This window comes from Tachysurus fulvidraco, chromosome 2, assembly GCF_022655615.1.
Source record: "Tachysurus fulvidraco isolate hzauxx_2018 chromosome 2, HZAU_PFXX_2.0, whole genome shotgun sequence".
Classification (NCBI taxonomy): Eukaryota; Metazoa; Chordata; class Actinopteri; order Siluriformes; family Bagridae; genus Tachysurus; species Tachysurus fulvidraco.
Window position 1 is genome coordinate 16,862,709 of NC_062519.1, and position 26,667 is coordinate 16,889,375.

The window sequence follows — 26,667 nt, forward strand, 5'->3', positions numbered from 1 at the left end:
GCAATTTTCCCAACACTTTCATGGCTCTCCGCCAATTACACTGTTTTCCTTTAAACGCTCAGGTTCACAACAGTTTTTCTCCCAATTAGCGCCATCAAATCAAGGTCGAAAACACTTCAAAGTGAAGACCTGTGACGAGAAGACGGTGAAGAAAACGTGAAGCCGCCATCTGCCGTGACCTTCAGCGGCACCGCCGCTGTAATTAGCTCACTCAAAAAAATAAACAAAAGTCACCTCTATCCATCAGACAGAAAAGTGAAAAGACTCCCATCATCAGTCAGAATGAGGAAGCAGGACACCGGTGGCATTTTTGCTGGCCGCAGAAAAAAAGGTCACCTTGCATTAGTATCAACAAAAGAGAGGACAGACATAATTAAAGAAACGGGAGTAATTAAGGCACAAGCCGCAGCTGTCTTTAGGGAAGAACTTTGCATATTATGAATGATGCAGAGGAGCAGGGCCGAGAGTGACCTTTTGCCACGCTAAAATATTTATGTACTGCTGGTGACCGCCTCGCCGAGAGCACGGAGTGTCATGAATTATGCAAATCAGAATTAGTTATCTGGTGGGTGTCAACAGAAAGGGGTGGGGGTGAACATTATTTTGGTTTTGTGCTTCAAAATGTGTGGAGTGTGTGGAGTGTGTAGGTGTTAGGGCAAGGAGAGGTGTGAGAGTAGGGTGGAAAGAGAGGAGGGAGTGTTGTAGCCTGGCCATTTAACATCATCCATATTAATACGGTCATTACTGAGTTGTCCTTCCCACGCTATAGAAAAAGCTCAGGACATGTGAGGGACTTTGCAGTTTCATGGCAACAGGACTACAGATCACACTCACATCATGACTGTAGATCGCATGTACATCAGGACTGGAGATCACACTCACATCAGGACTAGAGATCACACTCACATCAGGACTACAGATCACACTCACATCAGGACTAGAGATCACACTCACATCAGGACTACAGATCACACTCACATCAGGACTGTAGATCACACTCACATCAGGACTGGAGATCACACTCACATCAGGACTGTAGATCACACTCACATCAGGACTGCAGATCACACTCACATCAGGACTATAGATCACACTCACATCAGGACTGTAGATCGCATGTACATCAGGACTGCAGATCACACTCACATCAGGACTGCAGATCACACTCACATCAGGACTGCAGATCACACTCACATCAGGACTGCAGATCACACTCACATCAGGACTGCAGATCACACTCACATCAGGACTGCAGATCACACTCACATCAGGACTGGAGATCACACTCACATCAGGACTGGAGATCACACTCACATCAGGACTGCAGATCACACTCACATCAGGACTGGAGATCACACTCACATCAGGACTGGAGATCACACTCACATCAGGACTGCAGATCACACTCACATCAGGACTGCAGATCACACTCACATCAGGACTGTAGATCACACTCACATCAGGACTACAGATCACACTCACATCAGGACTAGAAATCACACTCACATCAGGACTGTAGATCACACTCACATCAGGACTGTAGATCACACTCACATCAGGACTAGAGATCACACTCACATCAGGACTACAGATCACACTCACATCAGGACTACAGATCACACTCACATCAGGACTACAGATCACACTCACATCAGGACTGGAGATCACACTCACATCAGGACTGTAGATCACACTCACATCAGGACTGTAGATCACACTCACATCAGGACTGTAGATCACACTCACATCAGGACTGTAGATCACACTCACATCAGGACTAGAAATCACACTCACATCAGGACTGTAGATCCCACTCACATCAGGACTGTAGATCACACTCACATCAGGACTAGAAATCACACTCACATCAGGACTGTAGATCACACTCACATCAGGACTGTAGATCACACTCACATCAGGACTAGAGATCACACACCTTGTGGAAACATCAGTGGATTAAAACCACATCTGCAAAGATATTATTTACTTGATGGTGATGGTGATGAATTTTCGGCTAGATTTTTCCTGTCAAACTGCACAGAAGTGCTCACTGTGAGACTTGTTTAGTTATGAGCTGAAATTCGGAGGATTGAGCAGAACCTTATGCAGCCGGCAGACAGTTTAGTGCCGCCAAACCTCGCAGTGTGAGAAAATTTGGATTAAAATCTCAGAGCAAGTGCTCTGCTCCTCTAAAAATCCAGAAAAAGACGAAAGGCACAGGATGACACAAAACACTCTGGGAATGACAAACAGTAAATATCCTGTTCATTACTGTCCCTCAAGCTCATGTTAAAGACTGTGTGCTTTCTACATCGTATTCTTTTATAGACTTTTTTAATTGCAGGTCTATCGTAAGGAGGTCTTCATCGAAATATCACACAGTCTGTAAATTAAAATAAAGTTTTATTGGGATAATATCATTCACTGTGGCACAACGTATCCCTGAATGTTTTAAAACACCTTGGTGTGTTAATGTAAACGTCGTATGTATGTAAACCTGGTAGGGACCAGATTTTTGACTGGTGATTGTTTCAGAGACATGAATGTGTAATAATCCCTGATACACACACACTAGTGTATCCATATGTATGAGTTATCTGTGTGTGTGCGTGTGTGTGTGAGTGCGTGTGTGTGTGTGTGTGTGAGCATGTGTGTGTGGGTGTGTGTGTGCACATGTGTGTGTGTCTGTGTGAGTGTGTGTGTGCGCATGTGTGTGTGCGTGTGTGTGTGAGCGCATGTGTGCGTGCATGTGTGTGCGCGCGCGTGTGTGTGTGTGTGTGCGCGTGTGTGTGCGTGTGTTTATTAGTGTATTGTACCTGTACCTGTGTGAGTACGGGTACCACCACACACTGGTCGGCATGACAGCGTCACCAAGACGACCAGGAGGATGAGCTGCAAGAGCCATGCAGACCTCCACCTTATTTCCATCATCCTGAGAGAGGGGGGGGGCGGGGGGGGTGGAGAAAGAATTCAGCATGCGAGTTCCTCTCAGTGAGTTCTTCTGTATTGATGGACGCAGTGGTGCAGTCTCACCCAGTGATGATTCTCTCACTCCAGCTCCCCAGATCAACTCCAACTCCTCGCCTCTGTGTTCCTCTCACCTGAAAGACAGAGAGAGAGAGAGAGAGAGAGAGAGAGAGAGAGAGAGAGAGAGAGAGAGAGAGAGAGACAGAGAGAGAGAGATAAACAGGGTCAGAAAGAAAAAAAGAATCTGTGAAAGGGGATGAAAAAGAAGTTGACAGAGAGAGATCGGAAGGCAAGAAAAAAGTGATAGAGGGGAGGAGAGAAAAAGAAAAGAGGTAAAGGACACCTTCAGAGACATCTGCCCTGAGGGCTTTAGTTCAAAACGCACACACACACACACCACTTTATGTACAGAAAGGAGGACACACATACAGTATACCCTTCTCCAGCTGAAGTGCTTGTGTTTATAGTTCATCTTCTGAGGTGTGTGTGCGCGTGCGTGTGTGCGTGCGTGCGTGTGTGCGTGCGTGTGTGCGTGCGTGCGTGCGTGCGTGCGTGCGTGCGTGCGTGCGTGTGTTGAATCCTTCGCTTCCATGCCTGTGGTTAGGGTTGAATCAGAAATAACACATAAAGAAGTACATAATGATTCTATTCCTTTTTCCCTATATGTAGTTCTCACAACACACACACACACACACACACACACACACACACACACACACACACACACAGGTGTCTCTCCTGCTCCTCCTCACACCTCCATGCGTGAACAAAGCTCTAATTAATACAACTGCTGTGAAAATCTCTCACGTGTCAGAAAGATGTCTGTAAATATCATACAGTAAAACTATAAATATCAGCATGTGTTATGTATTCAGATGACGGTTATTTTAATGAGATGATTACTCCAGCCCTCAGAGGAGCCCTGAGTCAAACAAGGAGTGTGTGAGTGGACGTGGTGCTCGCTTCTGCCCCCTTGTGGCTTCAGTGAGTATTATAATAAAAATAAAAAAAATCCAGTGTCCTGTACATATGTTACAGTGATTACACTTCAGTGTCTTTACACACAAGAGTAATGATGACCGTGTCTGTGTGTGTGTGTGTGTGTGTGTGTGTGTGTGTGTGTGTGTGTGTGTGTGTGTGTGTGTGTGTGTGTGTGCAACCTGGCGTGTGTGGCACATTTCCCATTGCAACCCCAATCTCTTTACACAGGCAGCTTCACCCTTCACATTTTTATCACCTTTGTATTCTGACACGTTCATTAAAGCAGAGGGATACAGGAACAGGAATGAACACACACACACACACACACACACACACACACAACAAAGCTGTTGAGTGTGATAAAGTAGGGGTCGTGCTCCTGCCACATCTCTCACGTCTCCTTCTGTTACTTCCTCCCAACACATCTGATTCAGATCTAACTGGGAAACCACATGTTTGTGCTGTAGAAAATGAGAAGGAGCGAAAGAACACACAAACGCAAACACACACAAATGCAAACACACATACAAACACACACATAGACAAACACACACACACACTCTCTCTCTCTCTCTTTGTGTATTTATATGGTGTATTATTGTGAAGGTTCATGCGGAGGAGAGAAGTTCACGGTGAACTGTGAAGCCATGTGGATTAAGAGCTTTGGAGGATGTTGCTTTGATTTTTATGTTCACACACACACACACACACACACACACACACACACACACACACACACACACACATACACACACACACACACACACACACACACACACACAGACACTCACACACACATACACACAGACACTCACACACACATACACACAGACACTCACACACACACACATACACACACACACACACACACAGACACTCACACACACTCACACACACATACACACAGACACTCACACACACATACACACAGACACTCACACACACATACACACAGACACTCACACACACACACATACACACAGACACTCACACACACTCACTCACACTCACACACACACACACACACCCCAACTGCACTTATTACTATCTAAATTCCCACACCTTTATATCTATTGTGTGTAAACACTTTTGTCATGATGCTGTAAATTTTAGCGAGTCGTTTTTTTGTTGTTTTTTCCGAAGGTCCGACTACAACAGATTGCATTAACTTTTATTTCCCAAGAGAAATAATCAGTGTAGTGCAGAATGACTGATTTTCCCAGACAGAACTTCGTTCCATCCTAAAACATCTCTAGACATCCAGATATCCAACCTAACAGACATCAGACTAAAGAGAATAAACCTTTTGGATTCAGTGGATGGAACAAACAGCTATTATTATTATTATTATTATTATTATTATTATTATTATTATTATTATTATTATTAGACACGTGAACCCAGCCAATTGAGCTTTGACTGACAGCTAAGACAGAGTAAGGCCACAAGTGACATCGTCTGGATCCAAACATGTGATTTCCGGCCAATAAGAGAGAATTTTCATCTCTCACGTACACAACAAAGGGCCTGTGTTTTGTCTGTGACAATCGTCCTGCATGTTCATCAGTTATCAACACTTTCTGCTTCATCTGTTCATCCTCAACAAATCGCCTACAATCGGTCAGCAGAGTGAAAATGTTCAGCCGAAAACGCAGTACGGTTCATTGTGGCACTGCTTTGTGCTGCTGTCTCTAAAAAGTGACGACGATCTGGAGAGCACGTGTGTGATGGAGGGGGCGTGGCCAAGTGTCAGCTGTGGGCGGAGAGGAGGCAGAGAGGAGGCAGGGCTAACAAGCAGGTAAGGCTTATTACTGCCAGTCTATTTGTGCCTTGTTGTGCTTGACAGTGTGTGGGACGTGTCTGTTCAAGACAAACATACACACACACAAATTCACACGCCCTCACACACACACACACACGCAATTTCACACATCCTTACAAACACCTCACATACAGACTCACACACACATTCACAAACACCCCTCACACACACACACACACACACACACACACACACACACACACACACACACACCCCTCACACACTCACACACACCCCTCACACACACACACACACACACACACACACACACACCCCTCACACACTCACACACACCCCTCACACACACACACACCTTTTACACACAAGCTCACACGCCCTCACACACAAACTCACACACCCTCACACACAAACTCACACACCCTCACACACAAACTCACACACCCTCACACACCTCTCACACACCTCTCACACACAAACTCACACACCCTCACACACCAACTCACACACCCTCACACACCAACTCACACACCTTCACACACACCCTCACACACCTCTCACACACAAACTCACACACCCTCACACACCTCTCACACACTCACACACCTCTCACACACAAACTCACACACCCTCACACACAAACTCACACACCCTCACACACAAACTCACACACCTTCACACACACCCTCACACAGCTCTCACACACAAACTCACACACCTCTCACACAACAGCAAGCGAGAGTTCTTCTGTCAAACCTGACATAAAGACGATATATTAACTAAAATATTCGAAATGTTTGCTAACGTCTGAGAAGTTATTCACTGTTAAAAAGAAACACAGAGCTCACAGTCGTAGTTGTTAATCATTATTTACAGATTCATTGTTAGTCCTAATTTCACAGTCCTAGGATGTAATTCATGTTTCTTTTACCTTAAAAACTATGTTCTCATGGCTGCATTATATAACGCAGTCCTGCCGCAGGATATTTTGCATACTTCAGCGAAAAATGCTGTTTTAAAAAGGGGCTCTTTTGCAAAATTGATACGCAGTGTGTTTTATTGTTATTTAAACATTTGTGGAACAGAAAATGAGTTTTAAGCTGCATTACTGTGATAAAAATGAGGTGCCATGTCAACGTGTGTGTGTGTGTGTGTGTGTGTGTGTGTGTGTGTGTGTGTGTGTGTGTGTGTGTGTGTGTGTGTTTACGTGTGTGTGTTTACGTGTGTGTGTGTGTGTGTGTGTGTATGGTGTCGCTGCATGTTCACCTGAAGAACGATGTGCCAAAAAACCATTAACCTCCTGCAGTGCCTTCCACTCACCTCACTGGAACAACACACACACACACACACACACACACACACACACACACACACACACACACACAAGAAGGGATCTGCGGTGCACCATTTCATGCAGCAAAGCTCAAACGGCACAGAAACACGTCCCCGTCTCGGAGGGAACGCAAAAAGAATGAGCAGAGCCAGAAAAGGAAATAAAAATTCAAACACATCACACTGGTCTGTGGAAATGCACAATATTTCAACAGGAGGTCCGAGATTGTGGGATATTTATCTCATTTTCCTGAATATGAATGTCTAAATGTGTGTCAGGACGCAGATACGGCAGTCCATCACAGCGGCCGCTCCGTGTGTGTATCAGCTGTGTGTATGCATATGAGCGCCTCTTCCCTCGCTCTTCCCCGCTACGCCTCATGATAAGCGAGCAATTTTACCCCCTACACTCCCGGCAAATCGGATTTCCCTGTGTACCAGTAACCGGCTGAATATTTGCCGACGGATGATTGACTATTTCAGTCACTTCCTATTTTCTCAAAAGTGTTTTTTTTTTTTTTTTTTAATAAAGTTTACTACTTTTTCACTTTTTACAGCCACATTCATAGCCAGAACATCCTCGGAATACTCACTAACTCCATTGTTTGACAGTTTTGATTTCTTTTGATATATACGTGTCGGTTTGGGGTTGTTTTCCTCACGGCACTGACGGTAAAGTTTTCGTGATGTTATGATCCCGGAGTGGAGATGATGAGTTTTTCACTTGGATTGCGCCGAAGTGCAAAACGGATCGTTTCACTTCACGCTTAGTTTCCCCTGCAGAAGTCTGAAGTAAAAGCAGTACCACGTGTCGATACAGAGCCTCGATTCTGATTGGTCAGAAGAGAAGGTGTGTTTTTTTTTTTTCAGCATTTTTGGAAGGAGTCTCCAGTGTGAGTGTAACAGTCAAAGGTAAAGCTGTAACTTTTCTGACGTTTTCTGGACAGAGGAGTTCGACGTGTCGTGGTTCCGCTGTAAGTTTGTTTGGTTTTCGATTTTTAATGATATGTTTTATAAGTTTTAGACTATGTTAAAAAAAATGATTAAGGGTGTTTTCACATATAGTTCGTTTTAAAAGAACCAAACCCAGTTCACTTAAAGAGAACCAGAAAAGGAACTAGCCAAATGTGACCTCGGTCCGTTTGGTGTTCACAATATAATGGACTCAAAAGAGAACCCAGTTCTCTTTTTGGTCCTCTTTAGTATTGAAGTGATCTCAGACCCTTTTGTGTTCACACATCCACTTCATAAGAACTCAGAACCCAGAATTCTGTGCAGCAATGGATTTTGGGTATTTTACGTGACATTGTAGTGCTGTTCTGTTGTACACCCTTTCCTTCAGTTTTTTGAGAAAACAGAAGAAATACTTTTATGTTTTTATGTGTTGAGAATAGTTGGCATTTAATGCCATCCTCTTTCCAAATATCCAAAGTGCACAGCTTTCTTCATAAGACCACACGACTCCATGACCTGCCATGGCGAAAAGTTTTGTGTTTTCAGCAGACACGGTGACAGAACACGGCTGCAGGTATGGCAAACCTCCAGGGACATTTGGCGAAACGAAACGCAAAGCGGACCGGGACCTCATTGCTTTCACATGTCACACACAAATAGAACCACAAATGACCTCCGGAGGTGGTCTGAGTACGGTTCGCTTCTGGGTCCTTTTAAGGGGTCTCACATCACATGGTTTGTTCACATATACACACTGAACCGCTCCGAGCGCGTTTGGAGGGCTCAAACGAACTAGGTGTGAAAACACCCTAAGTACCTTCACATATCAGGTCTCCAAACAACCAGCAGTGAGCATCTCTGGCGGCATGAAGAAGAAAAAAAAGAAAGGCAGAAAGCTTGCTGACGGTGTAAGTGTGGGGTTAAAGCAGCAGCGGAGTGAGAGCGATGAGGAAAAACCCTACAGGGAAACACCTGTGACATACGTTCACACACACAATTACCTCATAGGTCCAGAACAGAAACATTTCCCGACACACTCCAGAGTACGGATTTACCCGAGCCCATTACCTGAGCTCGACTTTTTCCGTTGACTTTGTGAGGAAGAGGACGGAAGCTAACGTTACCGAAGAATTGATCGTCTCTGCACTTAAAGTGCCGTTCGGTGCCCTGTTGCTGGGACCACCGTCTCTGTCCTTAAGATCCGGTGTCTCCTCATGGCCTGCTTTTGTAGCAGAGAAAGGAAATAAAACCACCTGGTGTTGTATTTGTGTTGTGTTGTGTCATGTGTGTGTTTGTGAGAGTGCACTTAAGAGCATCTCCAGAAAGCCGGGACAAACACAAACACACACACACACACACACACACACATACACACACACTTTCCTATCTCTATTTTTTTACAGCATGTGACATGTCCCTTTATTATTTGTGTATATGTTTGTACAATGACCTTGTTTGCTGGAAGGTTGCAATATGAGTAAAACCCTTTTCTTGAATGTGTCTGTGTGTGTGTGTGTGTGTGTGTGTGTGTGTGTGTGTGTATGTGTGTTTGTATATGTGTGTGTATGTGTGTGTGTGTGTGTGTGTGTGTGTGTGTGTGTGTTGCAGTGCCCCCTGGTGGTTTGTCATGGTTGTTGCCCTCCACAGTTCAAACTTTTTTATTTAGCTTATTAATACACACCGTTTGCAAATATCACACGTTCCACATCAGAGGATACAAAACAATGATCTGTAACGTGTTCAATTTTTCCTCTTTTTCACGCTCCGCCATTCTATTAGTTCTGTGTGTGTGTGTGTGTGTGTGTGTGTGTGTGTGTGTGTGTGTGTGTATGCAAGTGAGTGTGTGAGCTCTGGGTTGCTGTTTCTTTATGAGCAGACTGAGACACTAGCACTAACAGGCTAATAAACTTCTCTTCCCAGCAGCTATATCAGCACTATTACGAATCCCGACACAGCCACACACACACACACACACACACACACACACACACACACACACACACACACACACACAGTCCTGAGGCTTTACAACCCCATTTACCGACCATGTCGACCTTGCTGTGCACTAATACAGCTCAGACTTGGGCTCCTAAACCCCGTGGATTGCCACAAACCCATCAGATGTTCAGTCCAGCTCGAGCCTCATCCATCACCTTCCCTCAACGCTGGAGGGATGAAAGTCAAACACAAGCTTATAACCACAAAGTAAGATTGATTTCTGAGTACACTGAGCTGTTGTGCATATGAAATGCTCCATGAGACCTCTGGAGTCATTAACCAATAAACAACATCAATGCACTATCGCCTGCAAACTGTGTCTGTCTGTGTGTGTGTGTGTCAGAGAGAGAGAGCCTCGTCACATGGAGGAGACTTTTCACTCTGCTTTGTCAGACCTGCGTCAGCTCATTTACACATCACAACACACCTACAGCAAGCCTCTAATGAAACTAGTGAGAGAATCATAGGCTCAGTGATTTCACCTCTTTCTGTCCTACCTTCTTGTACATTTCCTCCACACAAACGCTCACATCATTTGTACGGCTGCTCGTTCTTGTAGTTCATATCTAATTGGACGATGACGTGGCAGCGGCGTGATGCATAAAGCCATGAAGACACAGATTAAGATCTTAACTTAATGGTGGAAAACTGTGACCTTTTGGCTTGGATGTTGGTTTGAGCATTTCAGAAATCTCCTGAGATTTGAACACATAAGCAGCTGTTTGTGGAACCGTCTTACTGATGATAAACCGCCAGGCTCGTTCGAGACGACAGGAAGGCTACAGCGACGCAAATAATGACTCTTTACAAATGAGGTGTCGAAGGTTGAACAGGATGTTGCAGAAGACCACACCGGTGTCTGGTTTGAACAGGAATCGGCGGCTACAGCGGACACAGGATAACTGCAGTGACAGGGAGGTTTTACTCTGACCTACTCGACTGCTCTTGTTGTTCTGAGGTATTACTGTGTTTGAGCTCTTACTCAAGGTGAATGGATAAATAATTATGTTAGCACAGTAGACCTGTATTGAAATATGTGCAATGAATCTAATTAATTTCCTCCATTCTTCCGTCTCAACTCCAGGGGATTGTCATGACTCTGTACTTCTTACCGTTTTGAAGAAGCAGAGAGAAGCTCTGTATTCACCAACTCGTTTAAAAAAGAAAAACAGCCTTCCTCATCCTATTTCGTCGCCTTCATCAGAAACACACATAAATAGACCACAAGGGCACTCAAGCTTCCGTCTTTTCGCCCTCAGACGTTACGAGTGCCCTCTTGGCCTGTGTGCAGAATAATTATATTTTATATGACTTTTTGTATGAGTCACAAAACAAAGCTGCGCGCCTGGAGCCCTGTGACCGAGAGCTCGTCCAAAGCTCACTTACGTGAGGCGCAATTGGCCGAGTCTCACCCCGGGAAGATCGCCAGCGTGTGTTAGGTCAGCTCGGGTGCCAAAAGTTTCATCGCTCATGGGTGACCCTCAGGTGGAGTATCAGGCTCCTGTGGATAGTCTACCTCAGTGACAGATTGCACCAACATCACCAACACGTTCACAAAGGGAAAGAGAGCCGGGCTTGTGCACCGATGGCAATTACAGAAATAAACAGAACATTACTGTTTCTTCACTGAAGTACTTTACAGATTTAGGTTTATGTCTTATTAGTTTTTTAAAGATCGCTCATCTAACACGACTGGTCAACTAAACCAGCATAAAAGAATCTAGTAGTCTGTATCAGTGTCTGACTGTAATATTGACAGATTTTTAGGGTTTTCACATATGGGGCATAAGGGTCTCCCATGTGCTTGTGTGTACAATATCTGAATCAAATATGAACCATGGGAATTATTCATACAAGAAAAATCAGATCAGAAAATTTCTGACTAGAATTAATGTGCGACAATATTCAACAATCACAGATAAATGATTGGTGTATAAAGAATCGTATGTGGAAATAAATAAATTGTGTGTATGTACAGTATGTATGTAGCATTTGTAAGAATCGCTTGTGAAAAGGAATGAATCGTTTAGGAATCACATGTTGGAATAAATTTGGTGTTAAAAAAATAATTTGTAAGAATCACTTGTGAAAACGAATGAATCGTTTAGGAATCACATGGAATAAATTAAGTGTTAAATGAATCATTTGTAAGAATCGCTTGTGAAAAGGAATGAATCGTTTAGGAATCACATGTTGGAATAAATTAAGTGTTAAATGAATCATTTGTAAGAATCACTTGTGAAAATGAATGAATCGTTTAGGAATCACATGTTGGAATGAATTAAGTGCTAAAAAAAATCCTAGTCATAATGTGCAAAATACAAAAACGTTTTGTTTAACTGTGTGTAAAAACATAAAAACATCCTACTGTATTAAAAAGGTCCATATACACCTCCAATTATATTTTCTAGCCAAATAAATAAATAAAGACTACAAAGACACAGCTTCATTGGGTTTTACGCTGCTAACCAAATGTGATTCCTAATTTATGCACAGACAAAATGCAGTAATTCGAGTTGCTGTGGGGAAACACATCCAGACATCAGGCCTAAAGCAGTCACACACTGTCACACACACACACACACACACACACACGTTGTTATATCGTCTGTATAGCCTATTTATTGTTCCTACATAGTCTTTGGTGTTATGTGCGTGTGTGTGTGTGTGTGTGTGTGTGTGTGTGTGTGTGTGTGTGTGTGTGTGTGTGTGTGTGTGTGTGTGTGTGTAATTATAATTTGTTTCTGCTAGCTGATCAGGTGTAAGTGAAACATCTACAGAGATCAGATTAATGACTAGTGATGTAATCAATGTGCTTGGTTTGAAAAAGACACACCTCTCTGCTTCACTGTCCATGAAAAACAAAGTGCCTTAATCACACTTTGGGTTCAAATGATGATTAATGGAAAACAAACAAACATCACACTCAGGCGCCTTTGATTTTCAGTGAGAGCCGTGGCGAGGGATCGGTTCGAGCTCGTCAAGGGTTGCTCTCGAGTTCTATTAAGGCCGTGTCTCTCTCTCTCTCCTTCTCTCTTTCTCACTCTCTCTTTCTTTCTTTCTTTCTTTCTTTCTCTCCACTTGCATTTCTGCCACCCCGCTTCTTCTAGGAAAGTGTCAAAGCCGTGAGCGTCCGTGCTCATCGTCCTCCTAGGCTCTGCTCACCGATGCCGACGTGGCCGTCTGGGTCAAAACACACCAATTATTTCGCACTCCACGGTCACTAACGACCCGCCAGCCACACACCGCTCTGTAATTATATTAATGACGGAACGTGCCGGGCGTGCAGATCGAGAGGCCGAAAGGTGAACGAGGGAGAAAGAGAGAGAAGGAGAGAGATGGATAAGTGGAGCGAAAGAGAGAAAGTCTGATCAATTGTTCATTTTACAAAGTCACTGAGACATGCAGGAGCTGTCAATAAGTGAATTAGTTTGTCTGTGAGCCTCAGGAGTGTGACTCGCTGTTCCTTCACAGCTACGGGCTTCTTATGCTCAAACTCAACCTCACCACCCCCTCGCTAATACACACACTTAAACACACTGAATCACACACATGTATAACTGTACAAATTGACAACAGCATACATGTGCACAACACACTCACATGATGGCAAATCTCTTGCAATTTCTCTCTCTCTAACACACACACACACACACACCATTTCAAGGACAATAAACAGCAGACTGCTGCTTGTTAAAGATCGCGCAGGTCTCTCCGTCTTTAGCACACACACACACACACACACTCACGCAATCCAAATAACTCTTTCCTTCACATCATTATGTGAACTATAAGCGCAATGACTTTCTCTCTCGTTGTAGGTTATTTGATCAGCCAACAGCAAGCATGGCGATACATCGAGACTACACTTTCTTTGCATTTTGATGTACTGAAACAAATGATAAAATAATTGGAGTCATTTCACACACACACACACACACACACACACACACACACACAGAGTCACAGACACACACATACTATACACTCCCTCACTCACTCACTCATTTTCTACCGCTTATCCGAACTACCTCGGGTCACGGGGAGCCTGTATCTCAGGCGTCATCGGGCATCGAGGCAGGATACACCCTGTATGGAGTCATACTATACACACTTATTTTTATCCCTAGGGTCATCAATAAAATTTCCAATCCAAATACAAACATGTTTTTCGTCGGCTAGAGGAACCAAGAGATCTCTGGAGAGAGCATTAGCAGTAGAAAGCAGCATTAATCCTGGTCAAAGCCGTAGTGGATCCAGAGCCTGTCCTGGGAATACCGGGAGCAAGGTGGGAATACGCAATGGACGCAGGGAAGTTCATCAGAGGTTATCACACACATTCTCACTCGCTGCTAGGGGCAATTTAGTGTAGTCAATCCAGCTACCAGCAGTACGTTGGCAAAAACTTGGTTAGAACTGGAGAAAGCTGTGATGCAGCAACGCTACTGACTACAACACAACTTACACAATCTGTAACACAAGTTTGACCTTTAACTGCCAGTTGTCGAAATTTTATCAGATTACCACTAAGCTAGTTCACTTTGACCTTCAGTTTCTACTGATTGCTGCACTTATTTAAGCAGTAAGCTGTTTAATAAAAGAGTAGAGCAAATTCTCCTTATCCTGAAGCTACACAGAGACAGCGTGATTGGGTTAAAGTGACTGAGTCTATTACAGAGTCAACAGTTTACTACACTTGTACTATAGGCTAAATTTGCAGACATCACCTAAGAGTGTTATTCCTTGAGAGCCTCCAGGTCAACACTGATGAAATGTTCCTGCTCTTATCAAAGATAAAATACTGTATGGAAATGAATAGACCCTAAGTTACATTTAAAATAAGCAGACATGACTTGTGATGTGTAGTGTATATGACTCAATCGTGCATTTTCTAATGTAATATGAATCGGTCTGATTGGAGAAAAATATGATGCCTTGCCACAAAACTCCCCATAACTTAAAACACCCAGCCAAAATGATTTGCCTTAGCTTTCCTTATGTACTGCTACACCGGTCACACACTAAACTGCACCTTACACACTCCAGTACCAGGACCTGCTCCAGTGGTTCCATAATCACTGCACAGCTCTCTTTCATCAGTTATTTGTCAACAGTGTTGTAATGTAATGGAGTACAAATACTTTGTTACCGTACTTAAGTAGAAATGTCACGTATCTGTACTTTACTTCGCTATTTAAATTTATGTCAACTTTCACTTTTCATCCACTACATTTCCGAGATAAAATGTATTTTAACTCTTTAACTTAACTTAGATAAACTTTTACTCCGTTATATTTCCACTAAGCGTCTTCGTTACTCGTTACTACAAAATAAAATCAGAAGAAATGTGTGCGACTGCAATAAGGGAGATTGCATTACGCAGCTCCGCACGCTCTACGGAGAAGCACAGGTACGCGCAGCGTGCACGCGCGGTCAGAGCTGGAGGCATTTATCTATAACGGCGGCAACCAAAAGCAACCAAAAGCAGTGAAATGTCACTATTCTTATTACCAGAGTTGATAGGACAAACAAAATATTAATGCAATATCAATACTAAATAAAAATAACATTACTGATTTGGTCTTTGTCCTGTGAATATTTTTTTTATTAATGACGTCATTCATTGGACACACTGTTTGTAGAGAATGCACACATACATGAACTGTCCACTTGTCCACTTTTGCCATTTAATAATACCATAACTTTTGGCTTTCTATGTAGTCATATAATATATAATATAAAACTCTTCTTGTTTTAAATTCTCACTGAGGGCTAAAACCCCCAAAGATGAAACCCTAGAACGGCCCCTGCTCTTATGTCCACCGGAAATCACTGAAATTTTACTTTTTACTTCAAATATTTAAGTACATTAAATATCAGAAAATGACTTTTGATACTTAAGTACAGTAAATATCAGATACTTTAAGACTTTTACTTGAGTAATATTCTAAAAGGTAACTTTCACTTCTACCGAAGTCTTTTTCTAGTACGGTACTTGTACTTTTACTCAAGTATTGCTTTCTACTACTTTATACAACACTGTTTGTCAAATCCTTAATTAGAGCTCATCAATCAGTGTAAACTTAATAATGAACACCCTGACCCACATACTATACATTACACACTACACTCTGACCCACACACTACACCCTGACCCATACACTACACTCTGACCCACACACTACACCCTGACCCACATACTATACATTACACACTACACTCTGACCCACACACTACACCCTGACCCACATACTATACATTACACACTACACTCTGACCCACACACTACACCCTGACCCATACACTACACTCTGACCCACACACTACACTCTGACCCACATACTATACATTACACACTACACTCTGACCCACACACTATACTCTGACCCAGACACTACACTCTGACCCACATACTATACATTACACACTACACTCTGACCCACACACTACACTCTGACCCACACACTACACTCTGACCCACACACTACACCCTGACCCACACACTACACCCTGACCCACATACTATACATTACACACTACACCCTGACCCATACACTACACTCTGACCCACACACTACACTCTGACCCACATACTATACATTACACACTACACTCTGACCCACACACTATACTCTGACCCACACACTACACCCTGACCCACATACTATACATTACACACTACACTCTGAACCACACACTACACCCTGACCCACACACTACACCCTGACCCACATACTATACATTACACACTACACCCTGACCCATACACTACACTCTGACCCACACACTACACTCTGACCCACATACTATACATTACACACTACACTCTGACCCACACACTATACTCTGACCCACACACTACACCCTGACCCACACACTACACCCTGACCCACACACTACACCCTGACCCACATACTATACATTACACACTACACCCTGACCCATACACTACACTCTGACCCACACACTACACTCTGACCCACATACTATACATTACACACTACACTCTGACCCACACACTATACTCTGACCCACACACTACACCCTGACCCCCACACTACACCCTGACCCACATACTATACATTACACACTACACTCTGAACCACACACTACACCCTGACCCACACACTACACCCTGACCCACATACTATACATTACACACTACACTCTGACCCACACACTACACTCTGACCCACATACTATACATTACACACTACACTCTGACTCACACACTATACTCTGACCCACACACTACACCCTGACCCACACACTACACTCTGACCCACATACTATACATTACACACTATACTCTGACCCACACACTACACTCTGAACCACACACTACACCCTGACCCATACACTACACTCTGACCCACACACTATACTCTGACCCACACACTATACTCTGACCCACATACTATACATTACACACTACACTCTGACCCACACACTATACATTACTCACTACACCCTGACCCACACACTACACCCTGACCCACACACTATACATTACACACTACACTCTGACCCACACACTATACATTACACACTACACCCTGACCCACACACTACACCCTGACCCACACACTATACATTACACACTACACCCTGACCACCACACTATACTCTGTCCCACACACTATACTCTGTCCCACACACTATACATTACACACTACACCCTGACCCACACACTATATTCTGACCCACAAACTATACATTACACACTATACTCTGACCCACACACTATATATTACTCACTACACTCTGACCCACACACTATACATTACAAACTACACCCTGACCCACACACAGTACATTACACACTACACCCTGACCCACACACTGTACATTACACACTACACCCTGACCCACACACTATACATTACACACCACACTCTGACCCACACACACTTTATATTACACACTACACTCTGACCCACACACTATACATTACACACTACACTCTGACCCACACACTGTACATTACACACTACACCCTGACCCACACACTATACATTACACACTACACTCTGACCCACAAACTGTACATTACACACTACACCCTGACCCACACACTATACATAACACACTACAATCTGACCCACAAACTGTACATTACACACTACACCCTGACCCACACACTATACATTACACACCACACTCTGACCCACACACACTTTATATTACACACTACACTCTGACCCACACACTATACATTACACACTACACTCTGACCCACAAACTGTACATTACACACTACACCCTGACCCACACACTATACATAACACATTACAATCTGACCCACAAACTGTACATTACACACTACACCCTGACCCACACACTATACATTACACACTACACTCTGACCCACACACTATACATAACACACTACACTACACCCTGACTAACACACACTATACATTACACATTACACTCTGACCCACACACTATACATTACACACTACACTCTGACCCACACACTGTACATTACACACTACACCCTGACCCACACACTATACATTACACACTACACTCTGACCCACACACTATACATAACACACTACACTCTGACCCACACACTGTACATTACACACTACACCCTGCCCCACACACTATACATTACACACTACACCCTGACCCACACACTATACATTACACACTACACTCTGACCCACACACTATACATAACACACTACACTCTGACTAACACACACTATACGTTACACATTACACTCTGACCAACACACACTACATGTTACACACTACACTCTGATCTACACCCAACACACACTATACAGTACACTGGCCCACACACACCACACCCGACACTGTATATGTCATAAAATACATTTGTGAGGTCTGCATCCTGTGTGCCTTATACTCTGCACCCTACATCATCCTCTGACTCATCTAATGAAGGTCATGATATATTAATTAATTAGATGATGTGTTTAGCATGTTAAAACAGGGAAAGTGCTAAACTGCTCAGTGCTCTGACTGTGTAGGACAGGAGAAGGGGAACTCTTTAATTGTGGAGACATTCAGTGGCCCTGCGTCATTTCTATTTTGTGCAAAACTGCTGTTCAATCTGAGACATTACTTCTCTATAAGAAGCAGCACTGAATGTATGGTACAGTTTTTGAGACACAGCATATACACTTACACAAAATAAATAAATAAGTAAATAAGTAATGTCCATTTCATAAGCTCACTTTTCCTAGAATAGTAATGTAACTTGAACATGAATTTCAATGTACTGGTTTTCCCAAAATGTGCTTGTTCTTAATCTGAATGCATAAACATCATACACTGGCGAGTGCTCTCCAAACCCCTTATAATGTGATTCACATGTTTTTCTCATATCCTTTAGTCAAATCGGTCAATAAGCTTTTTGGGAGAGCTGTGAAGCCGAGTCATGGGCTGTCAATCAGGCAAAATCTCAGTGAATGGCAGGAAAGGAGGCCCAGGCGGAATAAAGCATTCATGACTGTCTCTGATACAAAGTAGGGTTCGGGATCAATTAAACTGTGCAAGAGAAACATCACCGATTCGTACAGAGAGAGAGAGAGAGAGAGAGAGAGAGAGAGAGAGAGAGAGAGAGAGAGAGGAAGAGAGAGTGAATGAAACAGAGGTAGCAATCGAACAGCAGCGGGTTTAATCTGAGACCGGAGCGAGCGGAGAGGAGATAGAACAATGAAAAAGATGAGATGAGAAGTTGAAGATGACAGCATTTCAACCTCTGCTGTGTGATCCAGAATCTCTGCCTCACTCTCATGTGCTAGGTGAAAAGCAAAGAGCCCACAGGGAACACATTCCACCCCGAGACCGCACTCTGTCAGAAAACAACCCACAGCAACCAACCTGGTCTCCTCATATTCTGTTAACCAGTAATTCAGCCTTGCACATAAAAAGAAAAGAAAAGAAAAGAAAAGAAAAGAAAAGAAAAGAAAAGAAAAGAAAAGAAAATGAGATAAAGACGAGATGAAACGCAGTGAAAGGAATCTGAACGAGAGACGCTGCACCTCCGGATGAGTAAAGAAGAGAGCTCAATCCCCTTCTCTCTGTCTTTCTCTTCTTTTGTCTCTGCTGCTCTCACCAGAGGAACAGCAAAGCATCACACAAGGCCCCCATGAAAGACAAGACTGTGTGTATACCGAGAGCCAAGTCTAATCTGCAGGTCAAACTGCACAATTCTTAACGAGAAGCGAGTTCTGTTCACACATCATGCATGGTGTGGGTGTCTTACGAGTTTTCATGCAAAAATAATGAATCCCGCTTTTCATGATATTCACAGTGACAGAGAACAGATAAGGGCAGGGAGCGAGGCACGCTGGTCAACGTAGACAGTTCCAACACGCCATGGTCATGATCTCATTACTGCACCAATTAACATGCAGCAGGCCTGTTCTGTCCCACAAAGGCCACTAGGGAGCAAGTGTGTGTGTGTGTGTGTGTGTGTGTGTGTGTGTGTGTGTGTGTGTGTGTGTGTGTGTGTGTGTGTGTGAGCGCGCACAACTACCCTACACAATTCACATCACACTCACATCATGTATGTAATTATGACTGTATGGTAGAATATTAAAGTAAGTGTGTGTGTGTGTGTGTGTGTGTGTGTGTGTGTGTGTGTGTGTGTGTGTGTGTGTGTGTGTGTAATAAAACGTATAAAATAATAATAGTAATAATAATAATAATAATAATAATAATAATAATAATAATAATAATAAATAACTGATTTGTTAGTAACGTGAACCTTACATCATCGTTGCGCACTATTAATCTATAAGACCATCCAGAAGGAGAGAGAGAGAGAGAGAGAGAGAGAGAGAGAGAGAGAGAGAGAGAGAGAGAGAGAGAGAGAGAGAGATTATTAAAACGGGTGATTAATATGAACGACAGGTTACCGACTCATGTCAAATGCATTTCATCTCATTACTTTATTAAATACTTTTTTCACTGTTTTATATATAATCGGCTCTTTGGATTTACCGCACATCCCAACACGCGCGCTCCGTTCGAAAGAGAGCGCGAGGACCAGATTTGAGGCGAAAGAAGTGGCGCGCGAGCGTCATAAAAGCGCAAACCGTGAGTGCGCGCACGATCTGCCCGGTAAGCTCCACTAGAACTGTTCGAGACAAACTAGAACGAAATCTTCTAACGTGAACATTCGTGTGTTCGGTACACAACAGATCCCGTGAAACGGACCTTCATCTTTACGCGTTTAAAGTTTCCGTGTCATTTACGGTGTGATAAACGGACAGATACGGAATGTTTCCTGGGGATATAAAGTCGCTTCAACACTTTTACACCAAATTTGTACAAATAAAATCACCAGACTTACCGCCTTGTCTAGTTGAGCAGTTGCATTCTCGCTCGTTTCCGGTGAGCTCGTGCACTTTCCCCTTCGCTCCTGATTAACGGGAGCCGCCGGTCCATCGCGGCCAAAACTGCGCCCGAGCAGGGAAAAGAGGCGGCGGAGGTGGTCACGCGCTCCGTGTTTTTGTCCTCTTTTAGCTTTATTCTTTATTTTCTTCCTTTTAAAATCTGACCGCTGTTGAACACAAGGATAAAACAGGAAACACGCCTTCAAAAAACCGTCAGGATGAAAAAGAAACGTCTCCGTTTACAAAAAAAAAAGATATATGTGAGAAACGGGGCAGTTAAATCCGTACAGGACATTTAAAACTACATCATCATAATAATAATAATAGTGATAATAATAATAACAGTTAATAAATGACCCTAGGAACGTCTCCGGTCGAGTCCGTGAGTCTTAACGGGCGCCTCGTGCGGTGCGGGTCGAGCGCGAGCAGCTCCGGCGGTGAAGCAGCGCAGCGTCTCGCGATCGATTCGAACTGGATTTGAATTTTGCGAACTCCACCGAGTGAAGTCTGCTCCGCGCACGTGCGCCGCGTCCCCCCACCCCCCACCCAGCGATATTTTATTTATTTATTTATTTCCAACTCGCTGCGAGTAGTGATGTCATGGCTTTCGAGGCGCTGATGTGAACGGGTGTTAGAAAGAAAGACAGAAAGAAAGACAGAAAGGCCGTTAAAAACCCCGGGGGTCAGACATTTTGTCATCATCAGTCAGAGTGACATATGTGCTCTTTCTCTCTCTCTCTCTCTCTCTCTCTCTCTCTCCATCTCTTTCTCAGTCTCTCTCTGTCTCTCCCTCTCCCCCTCTCTCTCTCTCCATCTCTTTCTCAGTCTCTCTCTCTGTCTCTCCCTCTCTCGGTATGTGATAGAGTTTTTAACCGTGCACGAAACGGAGCTCGAGCGATCGATTTTTTTAGTTACATCTCGTTACAGTCTCGCGCTGCGTTCGGTGAGACGTTTGTGTCATGTCAGAAATGAATATGACGATGATGAAGATTATGATATCGATAATCAATCACAACTCAAAAAAGCTCCGTGCGTTTTTCCATCACAGGTGTCAATTTTAGATCAGACTTTGATTGACAGGCACCACGTCCCAAAACGCACTCTGGACTACACACCACTCCACTGTGTGCTAAATACAAGGGCGCTCCTAACCTCATATCCACAAGCTAGTGTTATAAATATGTAATAAATATCACAAGTATTAGGCTAATATTAATAATATCTGCATACTTACCCAAATAGGCCACAGAAGAACCTTCGATTTCCCATCCCAGGTCCTGGAGAGAACATCATGCAGATCCCAGCTTGTGTTTTCTCTTCTCTAACCTGAGTCAATTTAACAATACCACTTAATTAGGTAATTAATTGATTTGGGCGTGTTGGAGATGGAATTCTCAGGTCTGTTGCAAACAGAGACCCCTTCAGTGTAACAGCACTCACTAATGATCAGAGCTCATTTACACTTTTGTGTACAACAGTGCAAATAAATCAACTTTTATAAGAGACATTAAAGCTTTATATCTTTTTCTCAGTTTCAAACACCAATAAACATTATTGATATTAGTTTTGTTGTTGTGTAAGAAGTGGCATTTATTGTATGGGGCCAATCATCAAGTTCTTCCTAAATTAAAAATCCATCTGTAGTCAGTCAGATTTATCAACTTACTCTTGATTCTAATACATTTTAAAAATACGCCATCCAATCATGCTGGATGTACAAATAAAAATAACTATTACCGTGTTCAATTAAAATGAACTACATTAACTCTATTAATGTAACTCAGTTCAATCACATGGGACCGATGTCAACATCTGAATGAAGTAAATTTAATGACTGCACTACAGAGACCTAAAGGGTGCAGAACAATGGCAGAGAACATAAAGATGATTCAAATCTTTAAAAAGAATCATCTGCTAAAAATTCCGCTGGTCTCTGGGGTCTTAATAGATGGTTCTTTCGACATTTTTAGAAATTGTTCTCTCTTTTTTTAATAGATCCATCCACCAAAATCCTAGTGGCGCACCACCTTATAAACGTCACTTCCTGTGCTCGTACCATGGGTACACCCAATGATTTACTGCCCTAACTGGACAGTTCTGAGGGTATCTACATCAAATCTAAATAGCTAAATTTAGAGAGAAATGATCGTTTATTAAGCTACAATAAGACACTGTTTCAGTCACTTAAACATCCAAACACACTCCTCTAACGTTCCTGATTTAAGACTGAAGATCCTTCTCAATGCAAGAGGAAAATTGTTCTGCAATGAACTCTTTTTCAAAAACCCTGATATGGCCACCTATATTGCAGCGCTATTACTTTCCCCCCGACTGAATATCTTTTTTCAGGCCAGACGTTTAAGGCATGGCTTATAAAATATTAACCACAAACAACCTTGCGATGCTCTTTCACTTTTTTTTTAACGACTTGTTTTTCCAAGGCCAAAACACGTTGTCCAATTTCACGTTTCATCTGGTCCGTACTGTGGGAGAGTCGGGTTTGAATATCGCATGACGGAGTGGCGATAGGCACAAAATATTTAGACAAGAAGTGTAAAGTGCACGAGGTGCAGAGTTACATGTGCACTAAAAGATTGGGTCATGTGCTGCTGAACTGGAAAAAGCCATAAAGTATATTGCAGGGACCTTTAAGTATCGGTCCGCTTCTGTGAAAGACAAATTTTTATTCACAAGCACTCCTGATTGGTCAGGGTTCATTTGCATTTCTGTTTTGTGGGCTTATTACACTTTACTCTAGACTGTATATTTATTTAAGGCAGCCATTTTGTGGATAAAAACCAGCACATATAAAATGAAAAGTAACATAGCTACTGCATATGATTTATCCAGGCCATAAGGATGTAATAAACCTGAATAAATGCACGCTGTGTTGTGGTACGACAGGACCTCAGCTATAGTAGGAGGCACAATGTCAGAAAGCCACTTATTAAGTTCAACGCTGCAGAGGTATATATTTTATTTACAATTACTTGTTTATTTTTTATTTTTACTGATGTAGAATTGCAGTGTTACTATAAGATCTATATGCTGCTGGATCCACCCTTTCTTTTTGACTTAATATAATCCAGAAATCCATGTCTTCTTATTCAATATGCAAACACGGTGGGACTGGGCCGTGTGACTCTCGTTTGTACATGGACGTGTAGGATTCATATTCGCTCCCTGAGCTCAGCTCCATGGTGTCCTATATGATGCGTGTCCTTCCTGGAAGAACAATTAAGCACTGCTTTGTAATTCAAGGCCAATGATTTGCATGTCCCGTATTACCATATGTCCCATAATACCCAAGGCCACCCCGTTTGATGGCAGAGTGTCGAGACTGATACACTAGATTAGATTTAATGGCTGCGTATCTGAGCTGTTTTACTAAACACCTTCTTACAAGCCAAATACTTTGATCAGTGCTCAGAGATTAAAGATCTGCTTTAGGTTACTCTTTCAGCACGGATCTAATGTTATATATATCTAACAATCTGCTTAGATTGAACGCAGCGTGTCTTACCCTGCACGGACACGGGGCTTGTTTCAGCACCACAGACAGCAGCAGCACACTCATGAGTTCACTGAAATATTATTGACTTGTCGGCATTGCTGTTGTTCAGTTCTTGAGATTTAAATTAAACCAACTCGATTGAAGTGTCCAGCCGAACAAGTTCATACGAAAACAATTTGTGGGCTGTGATTTCAACTACTGTGAATAATCTTATACAGTAAATGACCATCTTTAGTGTTTTACAGCTGGGAAAAAAATCACTAAAGTGTGCTGGATGCTGGGGGTAAAGGATCACAAAAAAGCTCACAAAGAATTTTAGCTGGTTGGTTAGGGCTTGGCGTTCTGTAAATAATTCCAGTTCTGATTTCTGCTACTAAAATTGAGTCTCCGTGATCACACATGTGAGTTGAGATTGAGTTGTAACACCACTTCCTGGTGAGTTGTAACACTCTCATCCAGAGTGAGTGAAACAAACAGCCTATAGTGTCGATGATCTGCGATCGTCACGTCATGGAACCGTGCTTTCTTTAAGGTGAAGAGGATGAAAGAAAGCCTTTAGTGTTGATAATTAATTACAGGTCACAGAACAGATAACAAACCCCAAGGAAGATTTAATTTGTCCATCTCAAATCAATATTCCCACATTTCACCTCTGAAAAGCAGACGTTTTCTTCACTCGGTGGTTCTGTAAGACGAGCCCGTGGGATGAGCCGCTTTATTTCTGCACGGCGCCTACGGATATTCCTCTCTTTATGAAATGAGATTAGATGAAGGCGTGGATAAATACACCAAGGATAACGTATATTACTGCATAAATAGAAAGGCAAAAAAGGCATGAGATGGATAAAGGATGATGGAGGGAGGGGGAAAAAAATAAACTAAAAGAAGCCAAATCAGCAGCGAGCTTCACATCAGCCAGAAATCTTTTCTTCATGTCTTCTAATATTGATACGCAGGCAGAGGAAAGTGGATAAAAGTGATGCTGAGCGGTTCATTTAGGCCACAGAGAGGGGGGAAAAGACTGACGTACACTTTTTGACTGATTTGTGCAATAAAACAAGAGGCAGCTTTTATTCAGTTCAGCACCGAAAAGCAGCATCATGATCATGTCTCATCCTGGCAGCATGCAGAGGGACATCAATAACAGCAAAAAAATCCTGCTTGGGGAGATTTAGTCATTAATTTATAAGAACTACTTCATGAGAAAAGACATTTTAATAATAGATTTTACATATGTAATATTTAGGCTTGGCAACAAAACAAATGTTCAATTAAAACACTTTTCGTGAATTATTGAGTGGAAAATGATTCAAAAACAATAAAATAATAAAAAGTTCTTGTACTGAGGTGTAATACATCATCGTATCAACACTGTAGGAGATTTGTCATGGGCTTAAAAGTAATGGCACCCTGAATAACATTTCCAGTACAAATATATTCCTTCATTTTAAACACACTCCAATACAAACTAAACAGAGATGTGTGTGTTCATGTGTGTGGGGGGGGGATAGAGGATGGAGATTTACATTCATAATTTAATCTTTTATCAAGTTTGAAATGGGTTCCTCTTAAGAGCTTTAGAGTCTACAATCACCAGCATTTATATGTCAGTAAAAAGATACAAGAGTTTTCTGCTAAATATATAAATCTACTATCCTGAGAATAATCCAGTATACACTCTATATATCCAAAACAAAACACAGAGTCCAGTCAAACCCTACAAGTCAGCACAGTTATTTATCTCTCTGACTTTTTTTAAA

General features: G+C 42.6%; 1 protein-coding gene across 3 annotated transcripts in view; it reads right to left on the reverse strand.

Annotated features, from left to right (window-relative positions):
- The window catches only part of tafa4b (TAFA chemokine like family member 4b), a 41,015-nt gene extending 19,093 nt beyond the window's left edge, over positions 1-21,922 (reverse strand). Inside the window, exons 1-4 of one of the 3 annotated variants that reach the window (XM_047806813.1) lie at positions 21,751-21,922; positions 21,351-21,560; positions 3,034-3,101; positions 2,823-2,932 (exon numbers count right to left, since the gene is read on the reverse strand). In XM_047806813.1, the coding sequence (XP_047662769.1) occupies positions 2,823-2,931 (109 nt within the window). In that variant the 5' untranslated portion in view covers position 2,932; positions 3,034-3,101; positions 21,351-21,560; positions 21,751-21,922. Of the gene's footprint in view, positions 1-2,822; positions 2,933-3,033; positions 3,102-7,653; positions 7,879-21,350; positions 21,561-21,750 lie in introns of those variants that run through there. The other 2 variants (XM_027155802.2, XM_047806819.1) reach the window with 2 other exon arrangements.
- Positions 21,923-26,667: the final 4,745 nt, after the last annotated feature.